We start from the raw sequence: 27,946 nt of genomic DNA, 5'->3' as shown, positions 1-27,946 counted from the left end.
GGGGCCGGCGGAGGCGGAGCCAGCGGCGGCGGAGGCTGGTGGCTCCGGGTCACCGATCCCAGATCCTGGCGCGACGAGGTAAGAAGCGGCGCGTGGCACACACAAGGGACCTGGTGCGAGGAGGGAGGGGGGAGCGGAGACCCGCCCCTTGGGTGTGCCGCTGCCTCGCGGTCCACCGTCCCCAGCGGGGGCTCGGTTCCCGGCCCGCGGTCCCCTTTTACTGCTCGGCGCCCGCGCATCCCGTGCGCCTTGCTCCTTCCCGCCGCTCTGCATCCCACGATACCGCCCGCCCAGCTCCCCCCACCTTGGAGGTTTGTCCTCCAGCTTCTCTAGGAAAGCAGCTGGAGCCAGGAGTGGGGGGGGGTAGTCGGGGGACAGTCGGGGGGCGCAGCTGGAAGCCGCAAAGGGGTGAGCCTGGCGTGGGGGCGGGGGCTGGGTACCATTCTTCTGCCTTCGGTGTGACTGGTGTTCAACGCAGCGGGCTGGCTCCATGTCTGCCGAATGAATGAATCATGAGTCCTTGTCCCTCTCTGAAGGAGGACTTTTTGAGGTCCACGTGCTACCGAGCAGCTGGGGAGGGGAGCTCTTGAGATAGGGTACCTGCTTCCGGTAGAACAGAAACTCCACTCTCACTTCTTCATCTCTGCCTTCCGACTGGAGGCTCTCTTTGGGTTGGGGGCTGGAGGTGGGGTCGGGAGGTGGGTGGGAGCTCTTGTAGGCCTTAACCAGGTACTTGTTGAAGGGATATTGAGACTTGAGCAAGTACTCTTGGAAGGCAGCAGCAGTAGAGAGGACTGAGCTGTGGTCCAGAGCGTCCTGCACAAGGCAGGGGGACTTTTGGCATTGCCAAGGTCAGGCTGGAAGAAGTGATCTGAGTACCTGTTCTGGTTCAAAAGTTACTTAGGGACACCCCCCCCCCCAGCCTCTGTTTCTTCATCAGTAAAATGGGTGCATCAGTGTTCATCCTTTAAGGTTTTAATGCATAGTCAGAAAAGGGCAGCATAATTAGCGTATAGGGGCACCCAACAAGTCTTGCTCCCTCCCCCCAAAAATGACTATTTTCCCCCCTTCTTATTTCTTCTGTCCTCACAGAGGTCAGAAGCATATCCCTGTGATGTGTGTTCATTGCTGAGAGACTCCTCTCCCACCCACACAAACTGTAGGGACAGCTGGGGACCTGCTGGGCACAGGCATGCCAGTACTGTCTGAAGACTCGGGTGAGTGTCCTTAACCTGGGCTGCACCTGCTGGGCCTCTTAGGATTCAGGGGAAACCAAACTGTAAGCAGGACCAGTGCTGTGATGTTTCCTCTGAAAGCTGGCCCACTCTGCAGACCTGAGCCTGCAGGGTGCTGGGTGTTAAGGCAGGTTGGGAATGTCTGCGAGACTTCTCAAGGACAGGAAGTCCCACTGTTACTGGACCTTGTTTCTCTGGCCTCTCCCTCAGGTTTGCATGAGACCCTGGCACTCCTCACCTCTCAGCTCAGGCCTGACTCCAACCACAGGGAGGAGATGGGCTTCCTGAGGGATGTCTTCAGTGAGAAGAGCCTCAGTTATTTAATGAAGGTGAACTCCCCTGGCTCAGCCTTTCCCCATCCCCAAGGGAGGCTCTTCCTGTGCCATCCCAGCCACTCCCCTGCCCCAGGAAGGTTTTTAACTCATTAGGCAGGGCTTTCCAAATATGCTGCTATGGAGGGGACCCAGCTTGTGGCCCTAGGTGTTACCACAACCCCGGGTGCCCTGTGTGGTATTCAGGGTAAAGCAGAAATCAAGTGTCTTTGCAGATTCATGAGAAACTCCGCTATTATGAGAGGCAGAGTCCGACCCCAGTGTTGCACAGTGCCATGGCCCTCGCTGAGGATGTAAGTCCCTGATTTTAATGTTTTGACTTAAAGTGGAACACCACCCCAAGCTCAGAGAAGGCTCTAACTCACCTAGTAACCACTGCCTAGCTGGGGACACCAGAGATTGGGAGGCTGAGGATGAAGAGGGAGGGGTTGCTTCCTCCTTCCTCCGAGAGAAAGAGAGAGAGAGAGAGAGAGAGAGAGAGAGAGAGAGAGAGAGAGTGTGTGTGTGTGTTTTAGTTCAGTCCTCTCTAGTCTTTTCTGAACCTTCTGGCATCAAGGAAGGCCTTCTCAGCCTTAGCCTGAGCCAGGAGACATAGTGATTCCTGCTGACCGTGTGTTCTGGAGCAAACCTGTTCCCTCAGCTGTAAAATGAGAGCCTTGGATCTGATCAGCAGCTCCCCACCTGTTCCAAGAAATGGTGACATTAGTAGGTCAGATAGTGCCTTGTGTCTGGGCTTTGAGAGGCTGGCACGGAGTCCTGAATTCAAGGGACTCATGGCATGTCCCTGCTGATTGGCTCTGGTTTCTTGACTCCTCACAGACCTAGTCCTTGTGGGGTTTGGTTTAGTTGTCCCAGTTGCTGACTTGGACTGACTCCTATACAGATCACCTCATATTCAACTAGTTAGCTGGGCTCTTTCCCAGAGAGCCTCTGGCCAGAAGATGGCCATGGTGGGGGGTATAGTCTGTGGCAGACCCTGTACCTTGCTGCTTTCTCTACAGTGTGATCATTTGGAGAGGGTTACATCACCCAGGCTCTGCACTGCCAAGTTTGCCTCTAGCTGTGTGACCTTAAAGAAGTCCACTCAACCTCTCGGCCCCAATTTCCTCATCTGTGGAATAGCCTAGAGTCAGAGGCACAGACTGTACAGCCAGACAAGGCTGGGTTTAAATTCTTGCTGTGAGCTTTGTGATCTTGGGTAAGATTAGTAATGTCTCTGGGCCTCATCTTTAAATAGCAAAATTAAAGTGCTCATGGCATCCGGTTTGTTGAGAAGACCCATATAAAGCCACAGTGCCCAGTAGGTATACCCTCTGCACATATGTGGCTCTGGCTTGATTTCACTAGGACCTCCCCTAGTCTTGGAGTGGCCAGTGTGACATATTTCTGGGTACTGCAGCTATTCCTGAGAGGATCCTTGTGTCTGAGGCCCAGGGAAGAGAGCTTTCCTCCCAGGGATTCCAGCAGGCTCCCGCGAGGAGAACCCCAGCCTCCTGTCTCCTTCTCTTACAGGTAATGGAGGAACTGCAGGCTGCCTCTGTGCACAGTGATGAGCGGGAGCTGCTGCAGCTGCTGTCCACCCCCCACCTCAGGGTAGTCACGCCACAGTCCCTGTACACTCACGCAGCTGTGTCTCCTGGGACGGGGGTGGAGAGAGTGCTGGAGAGGGAGTCCTGAGGTGGAGAGGCAGAGGCTTTTGAGATATGCCCTGGGGAGGGGGGGCGTTTCTTAGGCAGGAGATATGAGCCCCATCTCTACCCCTGCCCAGCCAAGGACCTCTAACTTTGTGAGGGCACAGAGCCAGCCTTTTTCTCTTGCTTTCCTGGCAGGCTGTGCTCATGGTACACGACACAGTTGCACAGAAGAATTTTGATCCTGTTCTGCCCCCTCTGCCCGATAATATCGATGAGGATTTTGAAGAGGAATCGGTGAAGATTGTTCGCTTGGTGAAGAATAAGGAGCCCCTGGTATGTGCCTTTCTCTCCCCCCACATTCCGCTGCACCTTACCCCCAACCCAGAAAACCAGGAAGGCACCCTGCCTGAATTCACAGTAAATGACAGTGGAATGTGCCAGAACACTCTTTTCCTGAGTAGAAACAATGTCTCTCAGTTATGGCTAAGCCATTTTGTGCAGCAAACAACCTGTGTGGCTGTTTAGGGTGACCATGATCAAAGTTAGTAGACTCTATCCTAGGGCTAAATGTAGCCTACAGCTTAACGTTGTTTTTAAAATATTTATTTATGTATTTTATATGAGTACACTGGAGTTGTCTTCAGACACTACAGAAGAGGCATCGGATCCCATTAATAGGTGGTTGTGAGCCGCCATGTGGTTGCTGGGAATTGAACTCAGGACCTCTGGAAGAACAGTCAGTGCTCCTAACCATTGAGCCGTCTCTCCAGTCCCTGTTGTTTTTAAAAGCAAGGTCATGCTTATTCCTTTGCCATGAAGAACTGAGTAATTACAGCCGAGACCTGAGTCCCACCTCGAAGCCTGCAATGCATACGCATCCTTTATAGACAAAGTTTGCTGTTCTAGCTGTGAATCCTGAGGCAGTGCAGGCATGACCGCTCTTCTAGAGGCTAACAGATAAACGCTGGTTTTTGCATTACTTTCAGCGGTGATAGACTGGGCAGAGAGGGAGTTTATTTATTGGATAGAAAGAAGTGGAGGATGTCCAGAGGATTTAGTACTTGCCTTGGAGAACCTCAGAGCTGGCATTCTCTGGTTCCAGTTTCCCCCAGCTGCCTTGTGATGGGTGAACCATGTCTCCCAACAGATGAAGATGTCTCTATTGCCTCTGCATCTTCACCTGTGCCATGGAGTTGGCATACAGCCTGGGATCCCTCCTGTGCACTCACAATGTTAGGGGTGTCATTGGTCCAGAGAGGAATATATGACGTACAGTGATATAGGGACTTTGGAGGCCAGGAGCAAGTGGGCAGCCTCTGTAGTCAGCAGAATGTATCTTCTGTGCTGAGGACAACATGACCTCTGTAATGACAAGTGTGAAATGTTTGCATGGGTCATCAGTAACAAATGACAAACATTTATTGGACACTTAGTGTTTACACGCCACATGCATTTCCCTTATGGGACCCTTGTAACAACCTTTCAAGTTAAATTCTCTTCCTCATCCTAGAGAAGGCAGGCTCAGGGCACAAGGGGACTCTCTTGCTAAGGCCACATGATTTCTAGTCAGTGGCAGAGTTGGATATCAATCTTGGTGTCTGTGCTTGGCTTCCCTCTCCCCTTGTAGCTGGGCTGACATGGGCTTGGTACATACCTGATATAGGAAATTGGGAGCTCATTAGTGTTGTTTTTTTTTTTAATCCATGAAACCATCTCTTTATGTTTCATGGGCCAAATCCTGGCCCCGATACTCTGGTGGGGACATAATTGGTTTCTGTTGGCAATAACAGACGGCCCAGGAACACTGGGATTAGCTCGAGGCAGGTTGAGAATTTGCTAGCACATACTGTCCTCATTATTAAATGTCTTTACAAGTGACAAGGGCCGTGATGAGACAGGAAACACTGGGTTTAGCATCATCAAAAGCTCCCCCCTCCCACCTACATGAGGATGCCTTTGAAGATGCTTAGCTTCTCTGATACCCAGTCCTTCACATATTACTTATTTATATAAAATTTCTAATTGCATTTATTTTGTGTGTGTGTGTGTGTGTGTGTGTGGTGTGTGTGTGTGTGTGTGTGTGTGTGTGTGTGGTGTGTGTGTTGCCACAGCACAAGTATGGGATCAGAGGACAACTTATGGGAATCGATTCTCTTTCAGCAGAGTGGGTCCTAAGGATTTGAACTTAGACTTGGTGGAAGATGCCTCTATCAGCTGAGCCATCTCACTAACTGTATTCAATGATTAATCTTTTTTGAGATGGAGTCTCAGATAGCTCAGTCTAGCTTCAAACTCATATGTAGCTGAGGATGACCTTGAACTCTTTTAATTCTCCATTCTCGGCCTCCTGAGCACTTGGGTTGCAGGCATGTGCCACCACACCCACCACAGGAGGCCTGGTCCCTTGGGCAGACTGGCTCATTGCATTGTGCTTTGTGAACCGTAAAATGTGGATTTTTGCTTATCCTCCACTCCCCCAGTTTTATGGTGTTCTCAGCATTGGGAAGGTCACCACGGATTCACCTTCCACTGTATCAGAGGGAGGAAGGAAGAAAACTGTAAGTTGAGTAGAGGCTGCCTTGCTAGAGCCTGTCTGTTCTTGTCTCTCGTTCAGGGTGCCACTATCCGAAGAGATGAGCATTCGGGGGCTGTCGTGGTGGCCAGGATCATGCGAGGGGGTGCAGCAGATCGGAGTGGTGAGTGGAGCCTGTGGAATGATGGGATGCCAGCCTGGCTGGGACCGTAGCTCTCTACCCCCACCTCTAGGGTAATCCTGTGTAGGATTTGCTTTGCTTTGGGGATTTGTGGATGGGATTCTCAAGGTCCCAAGGTCAAGAGGAATCTAATTGAAGTCTAATAGGCTTGGAGTTCTCATGGGTGATCGGGAAAGAGCTCAGACATTTGGCAGAAGATTACAACCCTTGAGCTTGGAGGTGGGCTGAGTTGGAGATTCCTAGCTGGGATGGGGATGATCCTTGTCACCTCCAGTAACCTCGTCACCTTGTGAAACTGCTGTGAACAGGAGTATGTTCACGACCCAGATTAGTCTGGGTGGAAAGCAAGTTGGTAGTCATCAGTACATGGGAAATCTGGTAGGCGGGCCTCTCGGTGGAGAGGCATGTTCTCCTCCAGGTCTGGGGAACTAGACCTTACTTTCCAAACACTAATGAGCGTATCAGTAACATCTGGTAGACTGATTCAGAAATCTGCATTCCTAATGGTGCTGCTGCTGGCCCAGTGCCCACCCAGAGCAACACGAAAGGCCAAATTATGTCAGGACACTTGCCATTAAAGTAGTGGCTAAGTGCTGCATGTGGTGGCACTTGTGCCTCTAGTCTCAGCTGCCTGGGAGAAGGGATGTTCAGAAAGGACGATTCCTTGCATACAGGAGACTTAGACCAGCCTGGGTAACATAGCAAAGGCCCATTAAAGTAAATGAATAAAGCTAGCTTGGGTGCACAGCTTGGTAGGAAGGAGGCTTGTCTAGAGTGCACGGAGCCCTGAGTTCCATCTGCAGCACTGCATGAAACCAGGCGTGATGGTGCGTGCACACCTGTAATCCCAGCACTCAGTAAGTGGATGCAGGAGGATCAGAGGTTCAAGGTCATCTTCTGCTACAGAGTGAGTTTGAGGTCAGCTAGGCAACCTGAGTCTATAGATAGATAGATAGATAGATAGACAGACAGATAGATGATAGCTAGGTAGATAGATAGATACATAGATAGATGGGTAGATAGATGCATATACACATGTATAACATACATACACACTCACATAGATGATAGGTAGCTAAGTAGATGTATAGATAGAAACATAGATGGGTAGATACATAGATGGATGGATGCATACATACATAGATACATACACACATATTACACACACACACACCTTTAAGTTTTCTTACTAAGACTTAAGAAAGGTATTCTTGGAAAGTAGAGAGATAGGGGCTGGGAAGATAGCTCAGTTGATAAAGTGCTTGCTGCCCAAGTATGAAGCCCAGAATTTGATCCCCAGAACCCATGTAAAAACCCAAGTGTGCTCACAGAGGCTTGTAATCTGTAATCTCAGTGCTAGGGAAGTGTTGGATCAGCAAATCCAGTGAAAGCCCGTCTCAAAGAACAAGGTGGGTGGTGCCTGAGGTGTACACACAAGTACACACCCCCCATATACCTATATATCTGCATACTTGACCACACACACATGCGCGCACACACACACACACACACACACACACACACACACACACACGCACGCACCAAGCAGAGATGTGCTAGAAGAAATGCAGCCTTCTCTGCTGAGGCATCTATGTGTGCTTGCTGGCTCTGTTCCTCCTTGCGGTGTGGTGGCTGGCTTTCAGATGTGCCTTGTACATGGGGACCTCCCTGACAATGGTTTGAATTCAGTGCTGAGTGTCTGTCAGCCTTCCCCATCTTTAGACCTGAATCTGCCCTGCAATGACTTCCCAGTGCCCAGAGGCACGAAGTCCAGTGTCAGGGCCATTCTAGTGCTGAGCTGACCTCCATCTCCTTGTCTCCTAGGTCTGGTCCATGTTGGCGACGAGCTGCGAGAGGTGAACGGGATCACCGTCCTGCACAAGCGTCCAGATGAGATCAGCCAGATTCTGGTCTGTATCGCATACCTGCAGGGAGAGAGATCTCCAGAGACCCAGAGCAGGGAGCTGCCCAGAGCCAGGGCAGACCTGCTGCCACTCCCCAGTTTGTGTGAGGATGGGGCGGGCAAAATGGTTTCCAGTTCACCTGCCTCCCTCTCTCTATGTCTCTCTGTCTCTCTCTGTCTCTGTCTCTCTCTCTCTCTGTCTCTGTCTGTCTCTCTGTCTGTCTCTCTGTCTCTCTCTCTGTCTCTCTCTCTCTGTCTCTGTCTCTCTCTCACACACACTCTCTCGCTCTCTAGCTCTCTCTCTGCTCTTCTCAGTCTGCTCTTCTTCTTCCTTCATCTCAGCTCTTTTGCCTGGAAACCGTTTCAAGTCTTGGGTTTATCCTAGCCCAGCTGACTTTCAGTCTCCTTGTAGGCAATCTGGGGAGAGAGAGGGCTTTTCAGCCTGTGCCTGGTTGTTGTTAGCATGGAAGAAGGATAAAGTATTTTATAACAGTGAGAAGATTGGGGGATAAAAACAAAAGCATGTGATTAAGAGCATTGACTTTTCTCCCAGAGGACCCAGGTTCAATTCCCAGCAACCACATGACAGCTGACAACTGTCTATAACTTCAGTCCCAGGTGATCTGATGCTCTCTTCTGGCCTGCACAGGCACCAGGCATACAAATGGTATATAGATAGATATGCAGGCAAAGCTCTCATATACATAAAACATTAAATAATTTAATAAAATAAATAAATAAAAATTTTAAGGGGACTGGAGAGATGGCTCAGTGGTTAAGAGCACTAACTGCTCTTCCAGAGGTCCCGAGTTCAATTCCCAGCAACCACATGTTGGCTCACAACCATCTGTAATGGGATCCGATGCCCTCTTCTGGTGTGTCTGAAGGCAGCTACAGAGTACTTGTATACATAAAATAAGTAGGACCCCTGAGGTCTGGAGCTGTGGGGAACTGGAAATCAATGTATGCCTGTCTGATTCTGCCTGAAATCATCATCCTGTCTGTCCAAAGAAAAGGCAGGGTATTTATTCTCTTACTTGTTCCACCCCTGGCAGTCAATAGTAACAATCATAGGCCGATACATGTTATGTATATGTGTATGTGTGTGTGTGTGTGTGTGTGTGCGTGCGTGTGTGTGTGTGTATGATTTGTTTTATGTGCATTGGTGTTTTGCCTATATGTATGTCTGTGTGAAGGTGTTGGGTCCCTGAAACTGTACCTACAGAGCCACTGTGTGGATGCTGGGAATTGAACTAAGGTCCTTTGGAAGAGCAATCAGTGCTCTTAACTGCTGAGCCATCTCTCCAGCTGCAATACTTGATTTCTTCCTAGCGAATTCCACCAGGGTGGAGGAGTGGACACTGCCCGTCTGCCTTTCATTCTGAACACCCATCCATTATTTGGCCTGGAAGAAAGAAAGTAAGACCAAAACTCACAGAACTGGGCTGAAAAGCCATGAGCCTCTGTTCCTTCTCCCTTCAGGCCCAATCCCAGGGCTCCATCACCCTCAAGATCATCCCTGCCACCCAGGAGGAAGACCGCTTCAAAGAGAGCAAGGTATGGGAGGTGGTCTCCCTGGAGCCTTCTCTGCTGGGGCAGGGTGGGTGTTCTGAACCTTGCCAGCCTTTGGGCAAAGTCATCTGAACAGCTTGTGCATCTAGCCCTAGTCACCTGTCTGCAGCCAAGGACTTCAATAGTCCTAAGGGACTCGTTGTACCCTGCTGTTTGGAATTTACATGGTGTGCGAACAAAAAACCAAGCTTACTGTAATTGAAGTAGAAGAGAAGGTGCCTGAGGACTTGTACTCAGGACTAGTGCAGTAGCTGCTATTCGCTTGACTCTGTGCTGTGCCTACCTTTGGTGGTGACCTCTCTGTGCTGGGTTCTCTACCATAGGGTTCTGACTGTGGGAACCACTGTGGAACAAGTGGTTCACTGTTGTGTGGCACATGATCCTGGAAGAGTCTATAGGGCCAGAGCCAGCTCAAAGGCAAATGGATTGGGTGCTGGGGGTTGGAGGGAGATAAGGTTGGAGCTTCAGGGAGGTCAGGTCAAGGCATCTGTTACACAGGGACTTGGAGGCCCAAGGAGGGGAAGCACGTTTGGGGTCATCTGAGAGTGTAGTAGGACTTGAAGGTCGGGCGGGAGGGGTGCTGCTGGGGATGTGGGTTCAGCTGTGAAGTGCTCAACCCCATCCTTGTTTAGTTTGGGTGTCCCTGGCTGGCAGAAGGGTTTGAAGGCAGATTTATTTGGGGGAAAGCAACCTCAGGCTGCATGGGTAGGGAGGGGAGGGCAAGGCAGGCAGCCCCACAGAGAGCATGCTACCCAGAAGTCACCACCCACCGAGGGTGCCTGGTGCTTAATCCTGAACCGGCTTCTGGGATCAGAACATGTGTGTTGTTCTTCCCAGCCAAGAGCTGTGCATCAACTCCTACCAGGCCTGGGAGCTTTATTCTTTTGTAGTTCCTGGCTGCTAGATTAGAGCCCAGCAGACTCAGCAGCCGCAGGAAGCTGGTCCTTAGGCAAAGGGCTGCAGGTGCTAGCCATTGAAGTCAGTCAGCCAGCATTAAAGTGGTACAGTTCTGGGGATGGGAGGATACCCCAAAGCTGGGGGTTGGAGGAAGGTCAGGTCATCCCCACATCCTCAGCAGCACCCCTCCACCTGACCCTCAAGCCCTAACTACAGTCTCAGATCACCCCAAACCTGCTTCCCACCACGGGCCTCCAAGCCCCTGTCTAACAGATGCTTTGACCTGACCTCTCTGGGGGTTCAATAGGACAGCCCCATCGTTATGAGAATGCCTGTTTATTGGCTGTTCGGGGTTGTGTATCACAGCACACACATAGAGGATGGAGAGAAATTGCAAGGGTCAGTTTGCTCCTTTTACTATGTGGGTTTTGGAGGTCAAACTCAGATCACCAGGTGTGGCAGGCAGCAAGTACCTTTACCTGCTGAGCCATCTCTCCTGCCTTGGTGAGAGGTTAGGCATGTTCCCAATTGTTCCTCAGGGAAAGGGTTGATCCAACCACGAGTGCTTTCAGAAAGCTCTCCGTGTAGCCCCTGGAGGAAAGGGGAGTGGGTGGAAGCCAGGGCGGGGAGGCAGAGCAAGCCTGTTGTGGAAGGTAGAAGATGATTAAGAATCCCAGGGGAGGGGCTTGGGAGATTGTTCAGCACTGACTGTTGTTCCAGAGGACCCTGGTTTGATTCCCAGCACCTACATGGCAGCTCACACCCTCACATAGACATACCTGCAGGCAAAGACACCAATGGGCATGAAATAAAAATAATTTTTAAAAAGAATCAGAGCATAGCAAGGATGGTATCAATTTGATTTTATACTGAATTTGGACTTCAGGTTTTTGGGCATAAAGCAGAAAGGGAAACAGAATGAATTTTGTACTTCTCATCCGGGTGGAAGGGACAACCCTAGCCTTGCCACCTTTCGCTGAATGCTTGAAAGAAGGTCCAGGACAGCCTCTGGCCCAGAGCCGCCTCATCGTGCAGTAAAAACAATAGCAGTTACAAATTGTGCTTGCCTTTTGCTCTTTGTCTCCAGGATTAGTTGTTAACTTAGTGTAGCCGAGGCTCTAAGCAGGACGGATCAGGTCCACAGGGTGATGCTTTGGTTGCACAGATGTGGGGGTTTTCTATATATCTTCTTTTTTTCGCATCCATTTTAATTAACTGTGTGTGCGTGTGTGTACGCGTGCACGTGCACATATGCACGTTCACATGCATATGTGTGCATGCCACAGTGTACACATAGAGGCCAAGGGCTAGTTGTAGGCATTAGTTTTCTCCAGCGGAGGAAACTGGGGGCCTGAACTCAGGTTGTTAGGCTTGTGTCCAATGCGCCTTTGCCCACTGTTTGTTTGGTTTTGGTGTTGGGGCTGGGGCTGGACCCAGGGTCTTGGGGATGGACCCAGGGTCTCATACATGCTGGATGAGCACACTGTACCCCAGAGTCATGTCCCACCCACCCATTGCCCCATTATCCATGGATTTCCTGACTCGAACATCTCCTATGGAGGAAGAACACTAGGAAATAAATGCAAGCTGTCTCTAACTAGCTTTCTATTCTTGGGACCTGATGTGTTTTCTCACTATGAATGGCCGCTGTCATTGCATGGCCTACCCCCTTGTATAGAAGGGTCCCCTCACTGCAGCCCTTGCCATCCAGGTATTCATGCGTGCCCTCTTCCACTATGACCCTCGGGAGGACCGTGCTATTCCCTGCCAGGAGGCTGGCCTGCCCTTCCAGCGGAGGCAGGTCCTGGAGGTGGTGAGCCAAGATGACCCCACCTGGTGGCAGGCCAAGAGAGTGGGAGACACCAACCTTCGAGCTGGCCTCATCCCCTCCAAGCAGTTCCAGGAGAGGTAGGATTGGGGTACTACTGTAATGGGGTGGCTGGTGGTCCAGGTACATGGAAACTCTTTGGGTCTCTGCCTCCTCTGTCATGGGGAGCCCACTGAGGTAAGTACAGTTGTTCCTGTGTCTGTGTGTGGGTTCTGGCCCTATGACCAGTGAGATGGACAGTTGACACTTAAATAAATGTATGGACATTTACTTTTTTTTCACTATTGGGGACTCTAAATCGAGAACCTGACTAGGCAGGTGCTCTGGTTCTCAGCTTCCAGCTCCTAGCCTTCTGTTTCATTTTTATCTTTTGAGACAGGGTCTCTCTAAGTTGCCTAGGCTGGCCTTGAACTCATTCTGTAGTCCAGGCTAGCATTGACTTACAATCCTTCTGCTTGAGCCTCCCTACAGGGCTTCTATCAAGCCCAGCTGCCCTTTGAACTAAGTTAATGTATACAGTTGTCCCTTAGTATACTCTAGGATTGCTTCTAGAACCTTCTAGATCCCAAAATCAGTAGGTGCTTAAGGACCTTGCATAGCATAGTGCTGCGTTTGCATGGAAGCCCTCCATCCCCCACATCCTCTTGCTGTTGTGACTCTTCTCTGGATGATTTAGGATGCTCTATGTGGTGGTTTGGTTGACAGTGGTCCCTATAGGCTCATATATTTGAATGCTTGGTCTTCAGTTGGTGGAACTGTCTAGAAAGGATTAGAAGGTATAAGCTTTTTGGAGGATGTGTGTCACTGGGGGTGGGCTGAGAGATTTCAAAAGCTAGCACCATTCCAAGTTAGTTTTCTCTGCCTTGTCCTTGTGGATTGAGGTATGAGTCCTCAGCGCTGCTCCGGCACCCTGCCTGCATGCCTGCCTGCCTGCCTGCCTGCCTGCCAGCCGCCATGTTCCCCAACATGATGGGCCTAGACTCTAACCCTCTGGAACTGTGAGCCCCAAATTAAACTCTTTCTTCTATAAGCGCCCTTGGTCATAGCATCTTACCACAGTGATAAAAAAAAGTCACTAAGACACCCACTCAGTGTAAGTGCTGTGTGACAGGTTGGCACACTGTATTGTGTAGGAATGAAGAGAAGAGAGTCAGTACACACTCGGCGTAGGCACACGTTGTTTGCTTGTTTGTTTTTCTCAAATATTTTCAAGCTGTAGTTGGCTAGGTCTGCAGATGTGGAGCTCATGATCACAGAACCAATGCTGCCTTATCATAAAAATAACAGAAAGGTTGTTAACTAGGAAGAGAATATTGCCCGAAGTCTTGCCTGTGTCCAAAGAGCACAATGTATGTGCCCCCTTGTGCTTTCTCTGTGTGTGTTGCATACAAAGAAACTTTTAACTTGAGACTTTGACATTAGCGTTTCCCAAGTTCACATAATCGTCATTTATAATCTTAATGGTTCTGTAACATTTCATTAGGCGTGTGCACTGGATCACAAGCTGCCTAGACTTATTAGGGTCAGCTTGGTGTGTGTTATATGTCTTTCAAAAATTATTTATATTATGTGTATGTGTGTGTGTGTGTGTGTGTGTCTGGATGTATGCTATGTGTACCAAGTGCATGCGGTGTTTGGGGATGTCAGAAGGGGGCGTTGGATCTCCCAGAACTGGAGATACAGGTTGTTGTGAGTTGCCATGTGTGTGCTGGGAAGCAAAGCTGGGTCCTCTGGAAGAGCAGCCAGTGATCTTAACCACTGAGCCGTCATCTCCCCAGCCCCATGCCATTTTTATTCATTTATTATTGCTGTTGTTGTTGTTATTATTATTAGTAGTAGTAGTATTGTTTTGAGGCCAGGTGTTGCTTTGTTGTCTAGGCTGATCTTAAACTCATGGCCATCCTTCTGTCTCAGCCTCTTAAGTGCTGGCATCACAGGTGTAAGCCAGCATACTTGGCCCTTGTGTTAGGCATCCTAGCCCTGCTGTGAGCCCTTGCTGTGCTCTGAAGGAGCTCACAGAGCAGAAGCTAACCAGGCCTTCTTCCAACACACACTGTTTGTAAAGGCAGCTGATGTGAGGGACATTTTCTTTGTGATCTCCTCCCAGAAGCTTATGCCCTTGTCCAGGCATGAAGTCTTCACAGAGGCAGGATCGTGCCTGACACTTCCCTGTGGATCCCCCTTGGGTGGGCTCCAGGTTTTTTCTTTTACTGGTTGCTATACTGATTATGTACGTAACTGATTGTACACATGGAAGGGTCTTCAGAGTTCATGTTTTCTCAGGCAAGATTTCCTAAAGGGTAAATTCTGGGGTGTAGCAGGGGTCAGATAGGACTGTGCCACCTCCCCTATGGGTTGTGGGCTCTCAGCACTTCCCTTAATGTACAGAAGGCAGTGGTGGTTGGCAGACCTTAATGGTAGCAGAATGCAATGAGGGGTTTACCTCGTTCCTCTTGCTGTGGACTCTAGGCTAGTGTCTCAGGGGAGTCTGAGGTCTGAGGATTGCTGGTGTTTCCTCAGGGACCCCAGGTCCCATCTGTGATTTTGGCTTTGCAGGCCTCACTGTCTTAGAAAAGGTGGGAGTGATCTCTTATCTATGTTTTCTTTTTATTTATTCTGTGCATGTGTGTACCTGTGCACTTTACCAGCCAAGCTATCTCCCCAGACTCTTGTCTCTATTTGAAGTGCAGAATCTAGATGCTGCAGGAGCCCCAGGGTGATGGTTGAACTAGGAGACCAGGGCATATTGACAACCATATTGGATACTGCTGGGGAAGGCCACATCCTACAATGAGTGTATGTGGTGGATGTTACATCATGGTCACTTCTGACCAATAGCCATTCCTGAGAGTCCTGCTAGTTTCCACTTTCCTCAGAGATGGGGAGGCAGGGTTGGGGTAGAGAAGAATCTCCCTGCCTCAGGTATGGTAGCGTAACCAGCAATGGTGACTTGGGGAATCAGCCAGTGTTCCATTGTGTAGCTGTCTTGGGAAGGACAAGCCTGCTGCAGGGCAGGAGACTCAGTTTTTCCTCCTTATAAGCTGGTCATGTGAAAGTGTCCCCCTTCCCTACCCAGAACTCACTGTGTAACAGGAGATCCTTGGCATTGCTGAGATGTAGGATTTGGGTCTTGATTTCCCCGGGTTTCTAGAAGGCTCCCTTCATCCGGTTCTCTGACTCAGCTGATGATGTCTGTTTGTGTCCCTGCAGGCGGCTGAGCTACCGGAGAACCACTGGCACCATACCAAGCCCCCAGAACTTCAAAAAGCCCCCCTGTGAGTAGACTGACAGGTGGGATGGGAGAGAGGGAGGGGGGAAGGTGCCTACATTGAGTTGGTGGGAGGGGCATCAGAGACCCAACTGAGCCTGTAGATCTCCAGAAGGAGGAGAAGGTGGGAAGAAGCAGAGGGGGGATGGGAGGGGAGCTGTCCTAGAGAGGAAGTTTTACATGGGGATCTGTGGAGGGCATGGTAACACTGCACCAACCTGCTCTGCAAACCTCTGCCAACCTCTGCGGGTGTTTGTGTTTGGAAGAAGATGCTCAGCTCTTGTTAGCTTCCCAAGGAATACTTTGAACATGAATATTAAATGTGCAGACGTGGAATGGGAATCGGGGGTGTCCCTGCATGGCCTTATGTGTCCTAAGATAGCTATGATGTACCCCAACATAAAATTGGAAAGTTCCTTAAGCCATTAGGATTCTTTTGTGACTTTTCTTTCTTCTTCTTCTTCTTCTTTTTTTTTTTTTTTTTTTTTTGGTAACTCAATTGTATGGTTCTCAAATAAGAACTTTGTAGATAATAGTTTGTCTTTTTGTCATTCCAATGCATCTCTCCTCCCCCAAACCTTGGGCCACAGATTGGACAATCCTCTATGGTCCACGACAGTTCTGTCCAGTGTGGTTCAGAGAAGCCAAAAGCTTGGTCCTCACACCTCTCTGACATCTTTGAGAGGTTCCAACTGAGAGGACACTCAGTAGACTTGAATTTGAAATCCACACAGCCTGCTTTCTAGGTCATCCTGTGTAGTATTAGAAGCATGTTAAGAAATTCTTTGCTGAAACAGAGTTAGCTGGGTAGCCAGAGTTTATCTGATATTCGTCTCTGTACAGTGCCTGGCCTTGAAAACAGGCTTGCCTACTGCCTTGCCTCCTATTTGAATTTTTAAAAATTATTGTTTGGTAGTAGCAGGACCAGTCCCAGGGCCTCATACACACAAGGCGCTCTATGCTGAGATGTAAGCTGTGTCTTGCCTTGGGTCACCACAGCCCTGTGAAGTGGGTAGGCTGGCATCCTCATTTCCCACATGGAAACATGGAGGCTCATGCGTAAGCAGGTCTCAGATTAGAGTCCCTCACAGAGAGGGGCTCTCCTAGAATCTACCCTCTGTTGCTGCTGGCTCATACCTGAGTGAGGGGCCTGCTCAGGAACCTGCATTTTCCAAGAATGTCTTAAACTCTAGGAAAGGGGGACCTGTGGGACTGTTCTCTCCACTCCGTCAGCCATCACCAATGGCTGTGTTTCCAGGCTTGCTGTTCACTTGAGGAGGGTTGATGAGTAAATCAGCCAGGAGGCCACTTCTACTGACCATGCGCTAGCTCTCTCTGGCTGCTAATGAGCCGCACACAGGAAGAATAATTAGAACAGGGCTGGAGGTTTAATGACGCACCGCCGCTCAGACCATAGGCTCATTGGAGCAGGGGAACGGGACAGATGGAGATCTCCTCAGGCTGCTGAGGCTGTAGCTGCCTCTCGGCTGCAGGGCTTCCTGGTTCCCTGCACTAACGCTGTCCCATCTGTCTTTTATGCAAACTACAGATGATCAGCCTTGTGACAAAGGTAGGCCTGGTGTGTGTCCCCTGTGCACATGAGTGATGCCCCGTTTCTGTGGAGCATCTGGGGCTGAGGGGGCTGGATTTCCTCCCCACACCTGGGTGTCTGTGCCCAGATGTGTGAGGTGGGAATGAGCTTCAAAGACGTAGAGCCCCTCCCTCCCCGTGTGTCTGGCTTTAAGGGAAGATGCTGGGACCCCAGGGCTAGGTAAGAGTCAGGAAACAGGAAGACAGGGCTGAGGGTTGAGACCTTCCATCTTATTCCTGTGTCCCATCTGAAACCCAGAGAGACTGGGTGGGGGCTTCCTGGTCCAGAATCCCCACCAAGGGCTGGAAAAGTTGATGGGCCCTATTCTTGGAGAATGGAGCAAAACAGAAGTTCTGATCCCCTGGCAGTCAAGAGACTGAATTCCCTAGAGCTCCCCAGATCGTCATCCCAGAGGGCTCGCCTGGTTACCTAGTGGGCTGGGGCCCTTTGGGCTTGAGATGTATCCAACATGACTCACCCCTCTTTCTCTTTGGTTTCCAGAGACCTGTGACTGTGATGGGAATTTCAAAGGACACTATGTGGGTGAGTAGCGAGCTCTCTCTGGCATCCCCTCCCAGGCCACGCATAGACCCAGGCTCCAGAACCTGAGCTCCAAGCCCCTGGAATCCATCAAGGCCTGCTGAGCTTTGGGGGAGGGGGTTGATCTTGCAAACCTTCAGCTAGCAGAAGGCTCTGTCCAACTCAGGCCCAGGCCCCGCCCAGCTGCAGAGCTGGAGCGAGACACAGAGCGCTGTGTTGACACTAATTTTATCTTCATCATCTTAATCGGAGTTTATTCAGTGTGAACCTCCCCAGCACACAGTCATGGGGTTGCTGTTTCCCACTTAAAACATCATAGAAGACGGGCACATGTTTCCCAGTGTTTATTTAGATGCGATTTCAAACTCACAGAATCGGAGAACTCCTGAATGCTTGGGGACACCGATGCTTTCTCATTTCCTTTTCTGCCGCCTGTCACATGGGAGTTAATGTACACATCCTGTTCCTTTATCTCTAAATGCCTCAGTACATATTTCCTAAGGACAAGGACATCCTGTGACACGACTTCAGGATAGCAATCAAATCCTGGACATTTCCTTTGCATACAAGTCTATTGTTTTATATGTGGTCATTAAAATGTCACCAGTTTGTCCCAATAGCATCCTTCAAGGGCATTTCCCCTGGTCTGGGATCCAGCCTGGAACCATCCACTTGTACATTGAGCTCCCATTTTACAGATAAGCAAATTGAGGCTCAGAGAGATGAAGAGACTTAACCCCAGGTCAGTCAAATGCCAAGGAAAACAGTGACCTTGAACTCCAGTCTTCGGATGTAGGGACTGCTCTTTCTTTCCGTCAGCATGCTTCCTGAGTTGGTCATCCAGGGCAGGAGGCCGGCCAGCCAGCCACCCAGCCCTATCTCCATGCCCAGCTTACTGGAGAAGGTCTTTATTGGGGGAACCCCAGGACCAATGCTATCTTGTCTTTTCTTCTATTCCCCCCCAACCCCCCACCAGCTGGACTTCGGAGAAGCTTCCGGCTGGGCCGCAGAGAGAGGCTGGATGGCTCACAGGAAGCAAAGGTCCCTGCAGGAGCTGAGTCTCAGGTGCTGCTGACCTACGAGGAAGTGGCCAGGTACCAACACCAGCCTGGGGAGCGGCCCCGGCTGGTGGTTCTCATTGGTAGGTGACATCCTGAGTTTCTAGGTGGTCTAGCTTCCTCAGGAGTTCAGTGGGGACTGAGTCAACCTGTCCTTTGTTCCAGGGTCTCTGGGAGCCCACCTCCACGAGTTGAAGCAAAGGGTGGTGGCTGAGGACCCCCAGCATTTTGGTGTTGCTGTTCCACGTAAGAGGGCTTGAGAGGGCGTGTGCGTCCGTGCGTGCGTGTGTGCGCGTGTGTGTGTGTGTGTGCACATGTGTGCATGCTTGCACTCATGTCCATGACTGTGCCTGTGCCCCCATGAGTGTTTTCCAGGGTCTGGATTCTTCATGCTCATCAAGACCTTTTTGGTACTTTGGGTGTGAGGGTCCACCAGACATTGCCTGCTATATGCGTATGGTGAGACCTAGGAATGATGGGAAGAGACTGATTCTCAGTGGCCCGCTAAGACCCTCTGAGATAGCTAGATCACCACCTGCCTGGTGTCTGGCTGGGGAGGGAGATGAGTCCAGAACACACTGAGGCTGGATAGGAGCACACGGATCACAGAAGGCACAGAGCTAGTGACAGGAGGTTGTCAGGTACTCTGCAGAGACGGGAGGTATCGCTGTAGCTGGATGCTAGCTTGTCTAGGTGGCTTGGAACACTCCTTAGGGTTCTCACCCCCAAGGCAGTGGGATGTGGAACACTCCTTAGGGTTCTCACCCCCAAGGCAGTGGGATGCCAAGAGCCTGGCTCTGGAGGAGAGAATGAGAGCCAGGTACTAAGCTCTTAAATGTTGAAGCTTGGCTGCCCCTACTAGTACCCTAGAGAAGGGGGACTATCACCATTCCATACTGAGGAGGGAGACCTCAAGGCTCAGAGGAGGTAAGTAACTAGCCTAGCTTCACACAGTGGGAAAAAGGGGTGGAGCTAGGCTTGGAGCCCAGGCAGCTGACCCCAGGTCATTCCTTAGTGGAGGGCAACATGGCCACTTACCCTGATCACCCCCTAGACACCCCCAACCCTCTCCTGTCTCTCACCGTGTGCCTTTCTTCATTCTCTGGCCCTCAGGCCCTTAGTGATACAGCGTATATGTCTAGTGGCCACTGAGTGGGAATGTTGTGGGGCAGGAATGATCTTTTCCAGAAAGTTCTGGGGAAGGGCAGCTACAAAGCCTTTCTTAGACCTCATTGTTCTTCCTGGATCCCCAGGCCAACGGCCCATGGCTATCAGAACCATCTTCTAGAGCCTAGTCTGAAGAGACTTGGGGGAGGTGGTGGGACTGTGGAGGCCACTCTAGGAGCACAGCTCTGAAGACTTTGGAGGTCCCAGCCTTTAGGTCTCAGGTAGATGAAGCAGGATGTCAGGAATTGCTCACACACATTTCTGTCTCTGAGTGAGAAGCCTATCCTCAGAATTCAAGTCTGCCTGTTTCCAAGGACCCACAGCAAGAAATCAGGGAAGGCTTCCCAGAGGTAGTGACTTTTATGTCGAGGTGTAAATAGAAGTCTTCCAGGTGGAGAAGAAAGGAAGCGTTTGCTATACACAGGGAGCAACATGTGCCAAGGGTTGAAGGCGTGACCCACGGTAGCTGTGCTAAGGACCGGTACCTTAGTGTGGACAGTGAGCCAGGAGGCAGAGCCATAGTAGAGGTTGGACAGATCAGGAGGCTCTTGTGGGCCCATGAGAATCAAACCATCAGAGAAATAAAAATCTGAAGCCAATGATATTAGAAAGGGCTCTTAGCAACTCTTTGGATTGGCCCGATGTCGCACGGTGTCCTAGGGGCAGTGTGACAGCTAGGCAACTCTTCAAAGATACTGTGCTTTTTAGAAAAAGCTACATGTTGCTCTCGTATGTCCTCTCACTCTGTTAGAACCTGACTGGCGCAGTCATGTATCAGGGTTCCACTGTGGGCATCAGTAGGGAGGCTGCATTCTAGAAACATGTCCGAGGGCTGGCGCTGCTGAAACCCATCTGTGCAGTAAGGGGCCCACCTGTCTGCACGGCGTCTCTTCTCAATAGAGAATTAGCTGCACAAAGAATGGACAGCCCAGGCCTGGGAGGTGGCTCAGCTGGGAGAGCAATTTCAGAGAAAGCACAAGCACCTGAGTCTGGTTCCCAGTGGTCACATAAAAAGTGATCAAGTTAGATGAACTTCGTTCTAGCGCTGGGGAGGCAGAGACAGGCGGGTGCTTCCGATACTCGGAAAGCCAGCAGAATCGGTGAATTCCAGGCCAACTGAGAGACCCTGGAAGGCACCTGGGGAATGACATTTAAGGTTGACCTCTGTCCTCCACAGATGCAAGTATGTAAGCATGGCCATGCCTCTGTACTTGCGCGCGCGCGCGCGCGCACACACACACACACACACTAAAGCCAGGTCTAATGTGTTTGTACCCTTTTGCTCTCAGATGAGAAAAATCCAAACTAAAAGCAGGAAACTAGGGACCTTTCGGTGATTATTTCAAAGCACCAGCATCAAGAAGGCAGCCCAGTGGAGCAGCAAGAAGCCTGTGCTTGACACAGAACCACGAGATTATCCCTGGCTCTGAATGGCTGGGGTTTTGGGTGCTAACCATGTTTTGGTACTAATCTGGGCCTTGGGTTCCCCAGATTCCAAATGGTATTCTTTGGGGTCTAGGGCTGAGGCTCAGTTTGTAGAGATCTTGCCTAGCAGGCCTGAAGCCCTGGGTTCAGTCCCCTACATGGCATCAACCGAGCGTGATGGGGCACACCTGTAACTCTGGCACTTGGGAGGTAGAGGCAGGAGAAGCAGAAGTTCAAGGTTGTCCTCAGCTACGTAGTGAGTTTAAGGCCAGACTGAATTATTTGAGATCTTGTCTTTAAAAGGGGTGGATGGGGACTTCTCATGTTGTTATCAAAGAGTTGTACCGTTTGGGGACACCCAATGAATGGAAGTTCTGATTCATGCATAGATGCTCTGGGGCAAGGGCACAGGCTTGCTGTGCTTCTTGGCCCAATAATCCTTCTTTCTTTAAAGACACCACCAGGCCCCGGAAGAGCCACGAGAGGGAAGGGGTGGACTATCATTTCGTCTCCAAGCAAGCGTTTGAGGCCGACATACATCACAACAAGTGGGTTGCTTCATGAGCCAGCGGGACTCTCTGATAACCAAGTGTCTCTGTGACTGTCCAATATTGTATCAGTATTGTATCAATACTTGACCCCATGGGTCACGGGTGAGCTTCTGGGAAGGACAGGGTTAGGAAGGAGTGGGCGAGAGGAAGGACAAGGTTAGGAAGGAGTGGGCGAGAGGTCATATTGGGATGTTCCTTTTTCTGATTTTTGTGAAATTGGGACTTCTCAGAAACTGAGGTTTTTCCTCTTTGATGGTGTTTTAGGTTCCTGGAACATGGTGACTATAAGGAGAATCTCTATGGAACCAGCCTGGAGGCCATTCAGGCTGTTATGGCAAAAAACAAAGTTTGTTTGGTGGATGTAGAACCAGAAGTGAGTTCCTTGATCACCTGGGCATGCGAGTCTATGGAACCTGGGGGTTGGGGTGCCCATTCTATAGAGCATGAGACTGCTTTAAGGGTGTTTTAGCTCAGAGCACTGGTGTTAAGCATGCTTGGTCCTCTCCTTGAGAATTGGATGGAATCTTTATAGCCACAAACATGCCCTGCTAATCTCACGTACAGGATTAATTTGAGAGGGACCCAGGAACCCTTTGAGATCCAGGACAGTAACCCGTACATGAGGCAAATCATACAATAGACTAGCAATCCAAGCATGGTAGCATATATAGATAGCCCCAGAACTGGGGAGGCTGAGGCAAGCCTATTGTGAGTCTGAGGTCAGCCTAGGCTACAAAGTAAGTACATGTTTAAAAAAGGACTAAGTGGTTCAAAGTGCTTGCTGGTCTTCTAGAGGCCCTGAGTTCAGTTCCTAGAACCCGTGTCAAGTGGCTCACAACAACCTGCAACTCAAGTTCTGGGGACCTGATGCCCTTTTCTGGACGCTGTAGACACTGCATCCAATATGCACATCCACACACAAGCACACACATAGGTGCAATTTTTAAAAAGTCTCTGGCGCTATCTGACCAATTGTAACAGGATAGAAAATTATTAGTGTGTATACCCAGGCCAGGCTGCTACTGCTCTCCTTCCTCGTCAGTCTCCTGCCTCTACAACTGGAACAAGTATGTGCAGTGAGGAGGAAGCCAGAGGAAGGCCACAGACCAGCATCTTGAGATCGCTTTGCAGAGAAGAGTTGGGGAGCAGCTTGGCCTGCACAGAGCTTCAAAGCTAGTCCCCGTGTTCCCCACGGCTGGCATTCTGTCGGCTCCTCAGGGGTCTGGTCACCTTCTTAACCTTGTCTTTCAGACAAATTCCCATGCTTTGAACTCAACACCAGGATTTTTTTTCCCCTACTACAGGAGCAGAACTTTGATACTAGGGTATAAACTGTGAGCTTTCTTTTACCTGAATTGGCTTGAAACATTTCCAAAAACACATTTTGCCTAGAAGCGAACACCTCGCTTATTTGGACTCCCTGAGAGTTGGTAGTTGAAAGTCACAGCCTAGGGGCTGGAGAGATGGCTCAGCAGCTAAGACATACTGCTCGCTCTTGCAGAAGGTCAGAGCTCAGTTCCCTGCTTCCACACTGGGTGGCTCACAAGCTGCCTTTAATTCCAGATCCAGAGGATCCATCACCCTGCTTTGGCCTCTTAAGGTGCCTGTAATTATGTGCAAGTTCAAGTGTGTGGACACACACACACACACACACAAATAGTAAAATAAATCGCTTTTTTTCCAAAGCACTTGCTTTTACAGAGAACCTAGGTTCACTTGCCAGCGCTACATGGTGGCTCACAAACCATCTGTAACTCCAGTTCCAGGGGATCCAACCCCCTCTCGGGCCTCCAAGGGGACAAGGCTTGCACAGGCAAAACATTCATCTACATAAAAATAAAATCTTTAAAGCAATCAGAATCTAAATTTCAAAGATTTTTTTTAAAGAGATTTTATTTGTTTTATTTTTATGTATATGAGCACACCATTGCTCTCTTCAGACACACCAGAAGAGAGCATCAGACCCATTACAGATGGTTGTGAGCCACCATGTGGTTGCTGGAAATTGAACTCAGGAAGAGCTCTTAACCGCTGAGCCATCCCTCCAGCCCCAAAGATTTTTTTTTTTTTTTTTAAAATAAAACCTTGTTTTATTGCTTTTATGAGTGTTTTGCCTGCCTATAAATTTGTGCACTATAAGTGCCTGTGGAGGCCCAAAGAAGGCATTGGAACCCCTGGAACTGGACTTACAGACAACTGTGAGCCAGATTGTGGGTCCTGGGAAATTGAAACTGGGTTCTCTGGAAGAGCAGCCAATGCTCTTAAATGCTGGTTATCTTTCCAGCACCTCCAAGAGGTTGTTTGTTTGTTTGTTTGTTTGTTTGTTTGTTTTTGTCCCCCCACCCCACCTCTCCCGAGACAGGGTTTCTCTGTGTAGCTCTGACTGCCTTGGAACTTGCTTTGTAGATCAAATTGGCCTTGAACTCAGAGATCTGGCTCTGTCTCCCGAAAGATTAAAGGCATGTGCCACCACACACATCCCCTCAAAGATTTTTTAAAAAAGGCGATTTTATTGATTGTGTGTGTGTGTGTGTGTATGTAAGAAGCACATAGAAATTCGATACCTGTGTTTACAAGTAGAGACCTTTACACTGCACGTTCTGTTAGCAGTGTGATTTGCGTGTAGGAAAGAGAAAGACATAGTTTCCAGTGACCCAGCAGGTCCTGACTTCATTTACTTTGCAAACCTTCGCTTCTTTGAATAGCAAAGGCAGCCTGTGGAACAGCCCAGTCACACACAGTGTAGGCAGACAGATGGAGGATGACTGAAATACAGCACGCTGAGCACCAGTGCCCTTCACTCAGCTGTGGGCAGGTAGATACAAAAGAGCCCGAGGAAAAGGTTGATTGAATTGGAGAGTGCCAGCTAGGAGAGACTCTGAGATGAGGCTCTGGACTTTTCCTTTCTCTTCAAGTAGCCTGCCTGGTCCAGAGGAGTTCGGTGTCCGAGTGATGGAGGAGAGCATTCGGTTAGTTTTGCCCAGTGAAAGTCCATCGTCTCGGGACCGATGCTACCAGGACTGATGTCATTAAGGAGTACTGAGCTTTCAGAATGTGTGTGTTGTGATAAAACAGGTTGCAAAATGCACATCATTTTCTGGAACATTTTTTAGGCACTAAGACACCTGAGGACCCCCGACTTTAAGCCCTATGTTATATTTGTGAAGCCTGCAATTCAGGAGAAAAGGAAGACGCCACCGGTATCCCCAGACTCTGAGGACACAGCAGCTTTACTTGTAAGTTCAAAGTTGCTTGTTTCTCCTTTGAAGGAGCTGCACTTAGCTGACTATGGGGGCTTCAAGGAAGAGGGACAGAGGCCATAGCTTCTGCATGAAGCCAACTTTCCCTTCCTCTTACAAGACTTAGAAAAGAGGGTCACATGGCCATCTTTTCCCAAGGGATGGGACCATGCCTTTCGATCCAGGCAGGGTGACTTTGCTTGGACTCAGCACCTCCTACATCCTAATGTTAATAACCTTCCTAAAAGGGAACTGAAGGTTGTCAGAGGCTCCCTATGTGAGGGGACAGAACACACCCGGCTAGTGAATATCTGAGTCAAACCCAAGTGTTGCACACACACACATGTATGTATGTGCAGATTGTATATTCAGGGTATGTGTTTGCATGTACACATATGTGAGGGGGGTAGTCAGAGGTCAGCTCTGGGTGTCTTTTACCAGGAGCATGCATGCATGCGTAGGCCAGGGGTTGCTGTCAGGTGTTTCTATCAATTCTCTGCCTTATTTTTGAGGCAGAGTCTCTCACTGAAACTTGGCCTTGCCATTTTGGCTAGAGTGGCTGGCCAGCAAGCCCCTGGGATTCACCTATCTCTGCCCTACGCTGCTCTGCCCCCATGCTGGGGCTGTAAATGCACACACCCACCTAGCTTAAGTGTGGCTGCTGGGGATCTGACTGTAGGTCATCCTTACACAACAGACACTTTACCCATCTTCTCAGCCCCTCTTTGTGTGATGTTAAGAATTGATCCCAGGTCTCACCAGTAATCAATATATCTCCCCAGCCCCACATTTTTTTTTCCTTCATAGCCTAGGCTGGATTTGCTTTGTACCCCAAGCTGTCCTGGAACTCATGTTCCTCCTGCCCTAGCCTTCCAGGTGCTGGGGTTACTGGTATGCACCACCACATCCAGCTTCATATCTCTTTGGAAATATTTTGGGCCAGGAATATAATGCAGGCATAGACACACAGATATAACCAAGCATCCTGAAACCATTGTTCTCAGTTCATAGATCTTCAATGGCTATCTTGTGAGTTAATGATTGTGTGTACTGCTAATGATTGATTTCCTTCCGTGTGATATGCTGCTGCTACCCTCTACTCTCGTGTTTACAGGTTATCCACAGGATACAGGCATCTGCCATTAAACAATGGCGGGTTCTGACAGGGGAATATCCCCCAGACCACATACTGTCTCTCTCCTTGCAGGATGAACAGCAGCAGGAGATGGCTGCCTCTGCTGCCTTCATTGATCAGCACTATGGGCACCTGATAGACACTGTGGTTGTGAGGCAAGACCTGCAGAGTGTCTGCAGCCAGCTCAGAGCTGTCATAGAGACACTGAGCAAGGACACTTTCTGGGTACCCATCAGCTGGGTGAGGTAACTTCACTCCATAGCATCCAGTCTGGAGGGACCTTGAAGACTATAGAGTCCAGCCTCCCTCTTGTACCGTCAAGGAATCTCAAGTGCAGAGAGGAACAGGATTTCCCACAAACCATCGCCACTGAGCATCAGTGGGAAGCCTCGTTTGGTGTTGGATTTTTATCTGCCATTTGCACTGTAGCCCTTCACAAGTGGAGCTGAAAGGGACGGTCCACAGAATAGCGTGTCATTCATTAAAGTCTCGCAGGCAAGTTGGCCTTGATTCTTGGTACCAAAGCTATGTAGCCACTGTCTTTTGGGGGTAGTGGTGGTGAATTTGTATAGTGATTTACCGTGAGGTTTCAGCTTTATAAATATGACACTTCACTGGTCCAGCTCTTTGGAAATTATTTTACAAAAGAGGATCTTCCGTGCAACTGAAGACCTTCTTCTGGCTTGCAGCACTGAAATGTTTGGGTTGTTTTTTGTTTTTGTTTTTGTTTTTTGGGGGGTGGGTAGTGCTTGCCTGGTGGTAGAGAAATTAGTTCACTGCCTTTTCACTTGGTGTGCATACATGATGTTTTCCTGCAAGACAGAGGCACACTAGACCAGTCTGTAATGCAGCAGTGCCTTCGGGGACTCTTGAGGAATGTCAGGCTGCCTGTCCCCTTTCTGCAAACCCCCATGCTCCTGAAAGTGAGTCCTTGATGTGACTGGCTTGTCCTTTACTTGCAGCTGTGTCCTTACTGCCTGTTCCAGGTTGCCTCTATTTTCAGATTGGGGCTCCTGTTGTACTGGATTGTGGGGAATCAGATGACTCCCATCTGTCAAAGCTCTGTCTAAGCCACAATAAATCAGTCCTGTCAAAAGTATACAGACTCAAAGCGCGGGTTGTCCCATTGTCTCTGACCAGAAGCAGTTTGCCCAGGGATTGTGACAGGCCATAGCTGTTCAGAGAATGTTGCCTCTGATGAGTCCCCGGTGTATGTAATTTTGTTTTCTGTGCTGCTTGTGATGTGGAGTCGGTTTTGTACATTAGCTTCCTCAATACACCAAGCCAGTGACCTAAGCGATCTTATTCCCGTTTTACAGTTGTGAAAAAAAATGAGATCCAGAAACTTTAAAGCATGTGTTGAAGTTTATAAACAGCTGAAAAATAGCACAAGGCTGTGAGGTCTGTCTGTAGGTAAAAGTGCCTGACACGCAAGCCTGAGGACATGAGTTTGAATCTCCAGAACCCACATAAAAGCCTCATTTGTAGTATATTCATAATCCCAGTACTTCAATCCAGAGATGGAAATATAGGACAGTACCGAGAAACTTTTCAACTGCCTAGTCTACGCTTACATGTGTGTACACATACATTGTGCACTTACATACCTGCATGTGCATAATGGTACGCCTGTGTATATTTGAGCCTCCCTCACATGAGATCTTTCTTGCATGAGTCATCCCTAACTACTATGCTATACTGCCTCATGCTTTTGTGGTTCTGTAATAGGGCTCTCCCTAATGAATCAACCGACTTGTGAGGAAGTACATTCAGTGTACATCGTGCTTACAACTTCTGGGACCAAAAAGATGCACTTTATAGATATGCAAGGTACCTTATCCCTGAAACAGGCCAGGC

General features: G+C 49.5%; 1 protein-coding gene across 2 annotated transcripts; it reads left to right on the top strand.

The window, feature by feature from the left end:
* Mpp3 (membrane palmitoylated protein 3) lies at positions 1-27,200 on the top strand. 2 transcript variants are annotated; one of them, XM_028780594.1, is made up of 19 exons: positions 1-78; positions 1,093-1,217; positions 1,446-1,564; positions 1,783-1,860; positions 3,080-3,160; positions 3,397-3,534; positions 5,816-5,897; positions 7,740-7,825; positions 9,301-9,375; positions 11,999-12,195; positions 15,326-15,390; positions 16,933-16,953; positions 17,476-17,517; positions 18,491-18,655; positions 18,738-18,818; positions 21,619-21,712; positions 21,980-22,088; positions 24,829-24,951; positions 26,162-27,200. In XM_028780594.1, exons 2-19 carry the CDS (start codon positions 1,193-1,195, stop codon positions 26,336-26,338), a joined length of 1,758 nt encoding a protein of 585 aa, XP_028636427.1. In that variant the 5' UTR covers positions 1-78; positions 1,093-1,192; the 3' UTR covers positions 26,339-27,200. The 2 variants fall into 2 exon arrangements, with proteins under 2 accessions (XP_028636427.1, XP_028636428.1); XM_028780595.1 differs by lacking the exon at positions 1-78 and adding an exon at positions 2,935-2,936 and having other exon boundaries at positions 1,193-1,217; positions 3,046-3,160; positions 26,162-26,338.
* The last annotated feature ends 746 nt before the right edge of the window (positions 27,201-27,946 follow it).

Source organism: Grammomys surdaster, unplaced genomic scaffold (genome assembly GCF_004785775.1).
Source record: "Grammomys surdaster isolate TR1022 unplaced genomic scaffold, NIH_TR_1.0 371, whole genome shotgun sequence".
Classification (NCBI taxonomy): Eukaryota; Metazoa; Chordata; class Mammalia; order Rodentia; family Muridae; genus Grammomys; species Grammomys surdaster.
The sequence above is the reverse complement of the archived record's forward strand: the minus strand, read 5'-3'. Positions and strand labels throughout refer to the sequence as shown.

What these genes read in the sequence shown, in the direction of transcription:
- Mpp3 (XM_028780595.1), top strand. Translation starts at nt 1,193, where the DNA reads ATGCCAGTACTGTCTGAAGACTCGG. An exon ending in TGTCCACCCCCCACCTCAGG is followed by an intron (nt 3,161 to 3,396) that starts GTAGTCACGCCA and finishes CTTTCCTGGCAG; the next exon opens with GCTGTGCTCATGGTACACGA. An exon ending in TTTCAAAGGACACTATGTGG is followed by an intron (nt 17,518 to 18,490) that starts GTGAGTAGCGAG and finishes ACCCCCCACCAG; the next exon opens with CTGGACTTCGGAGAAGCTTC.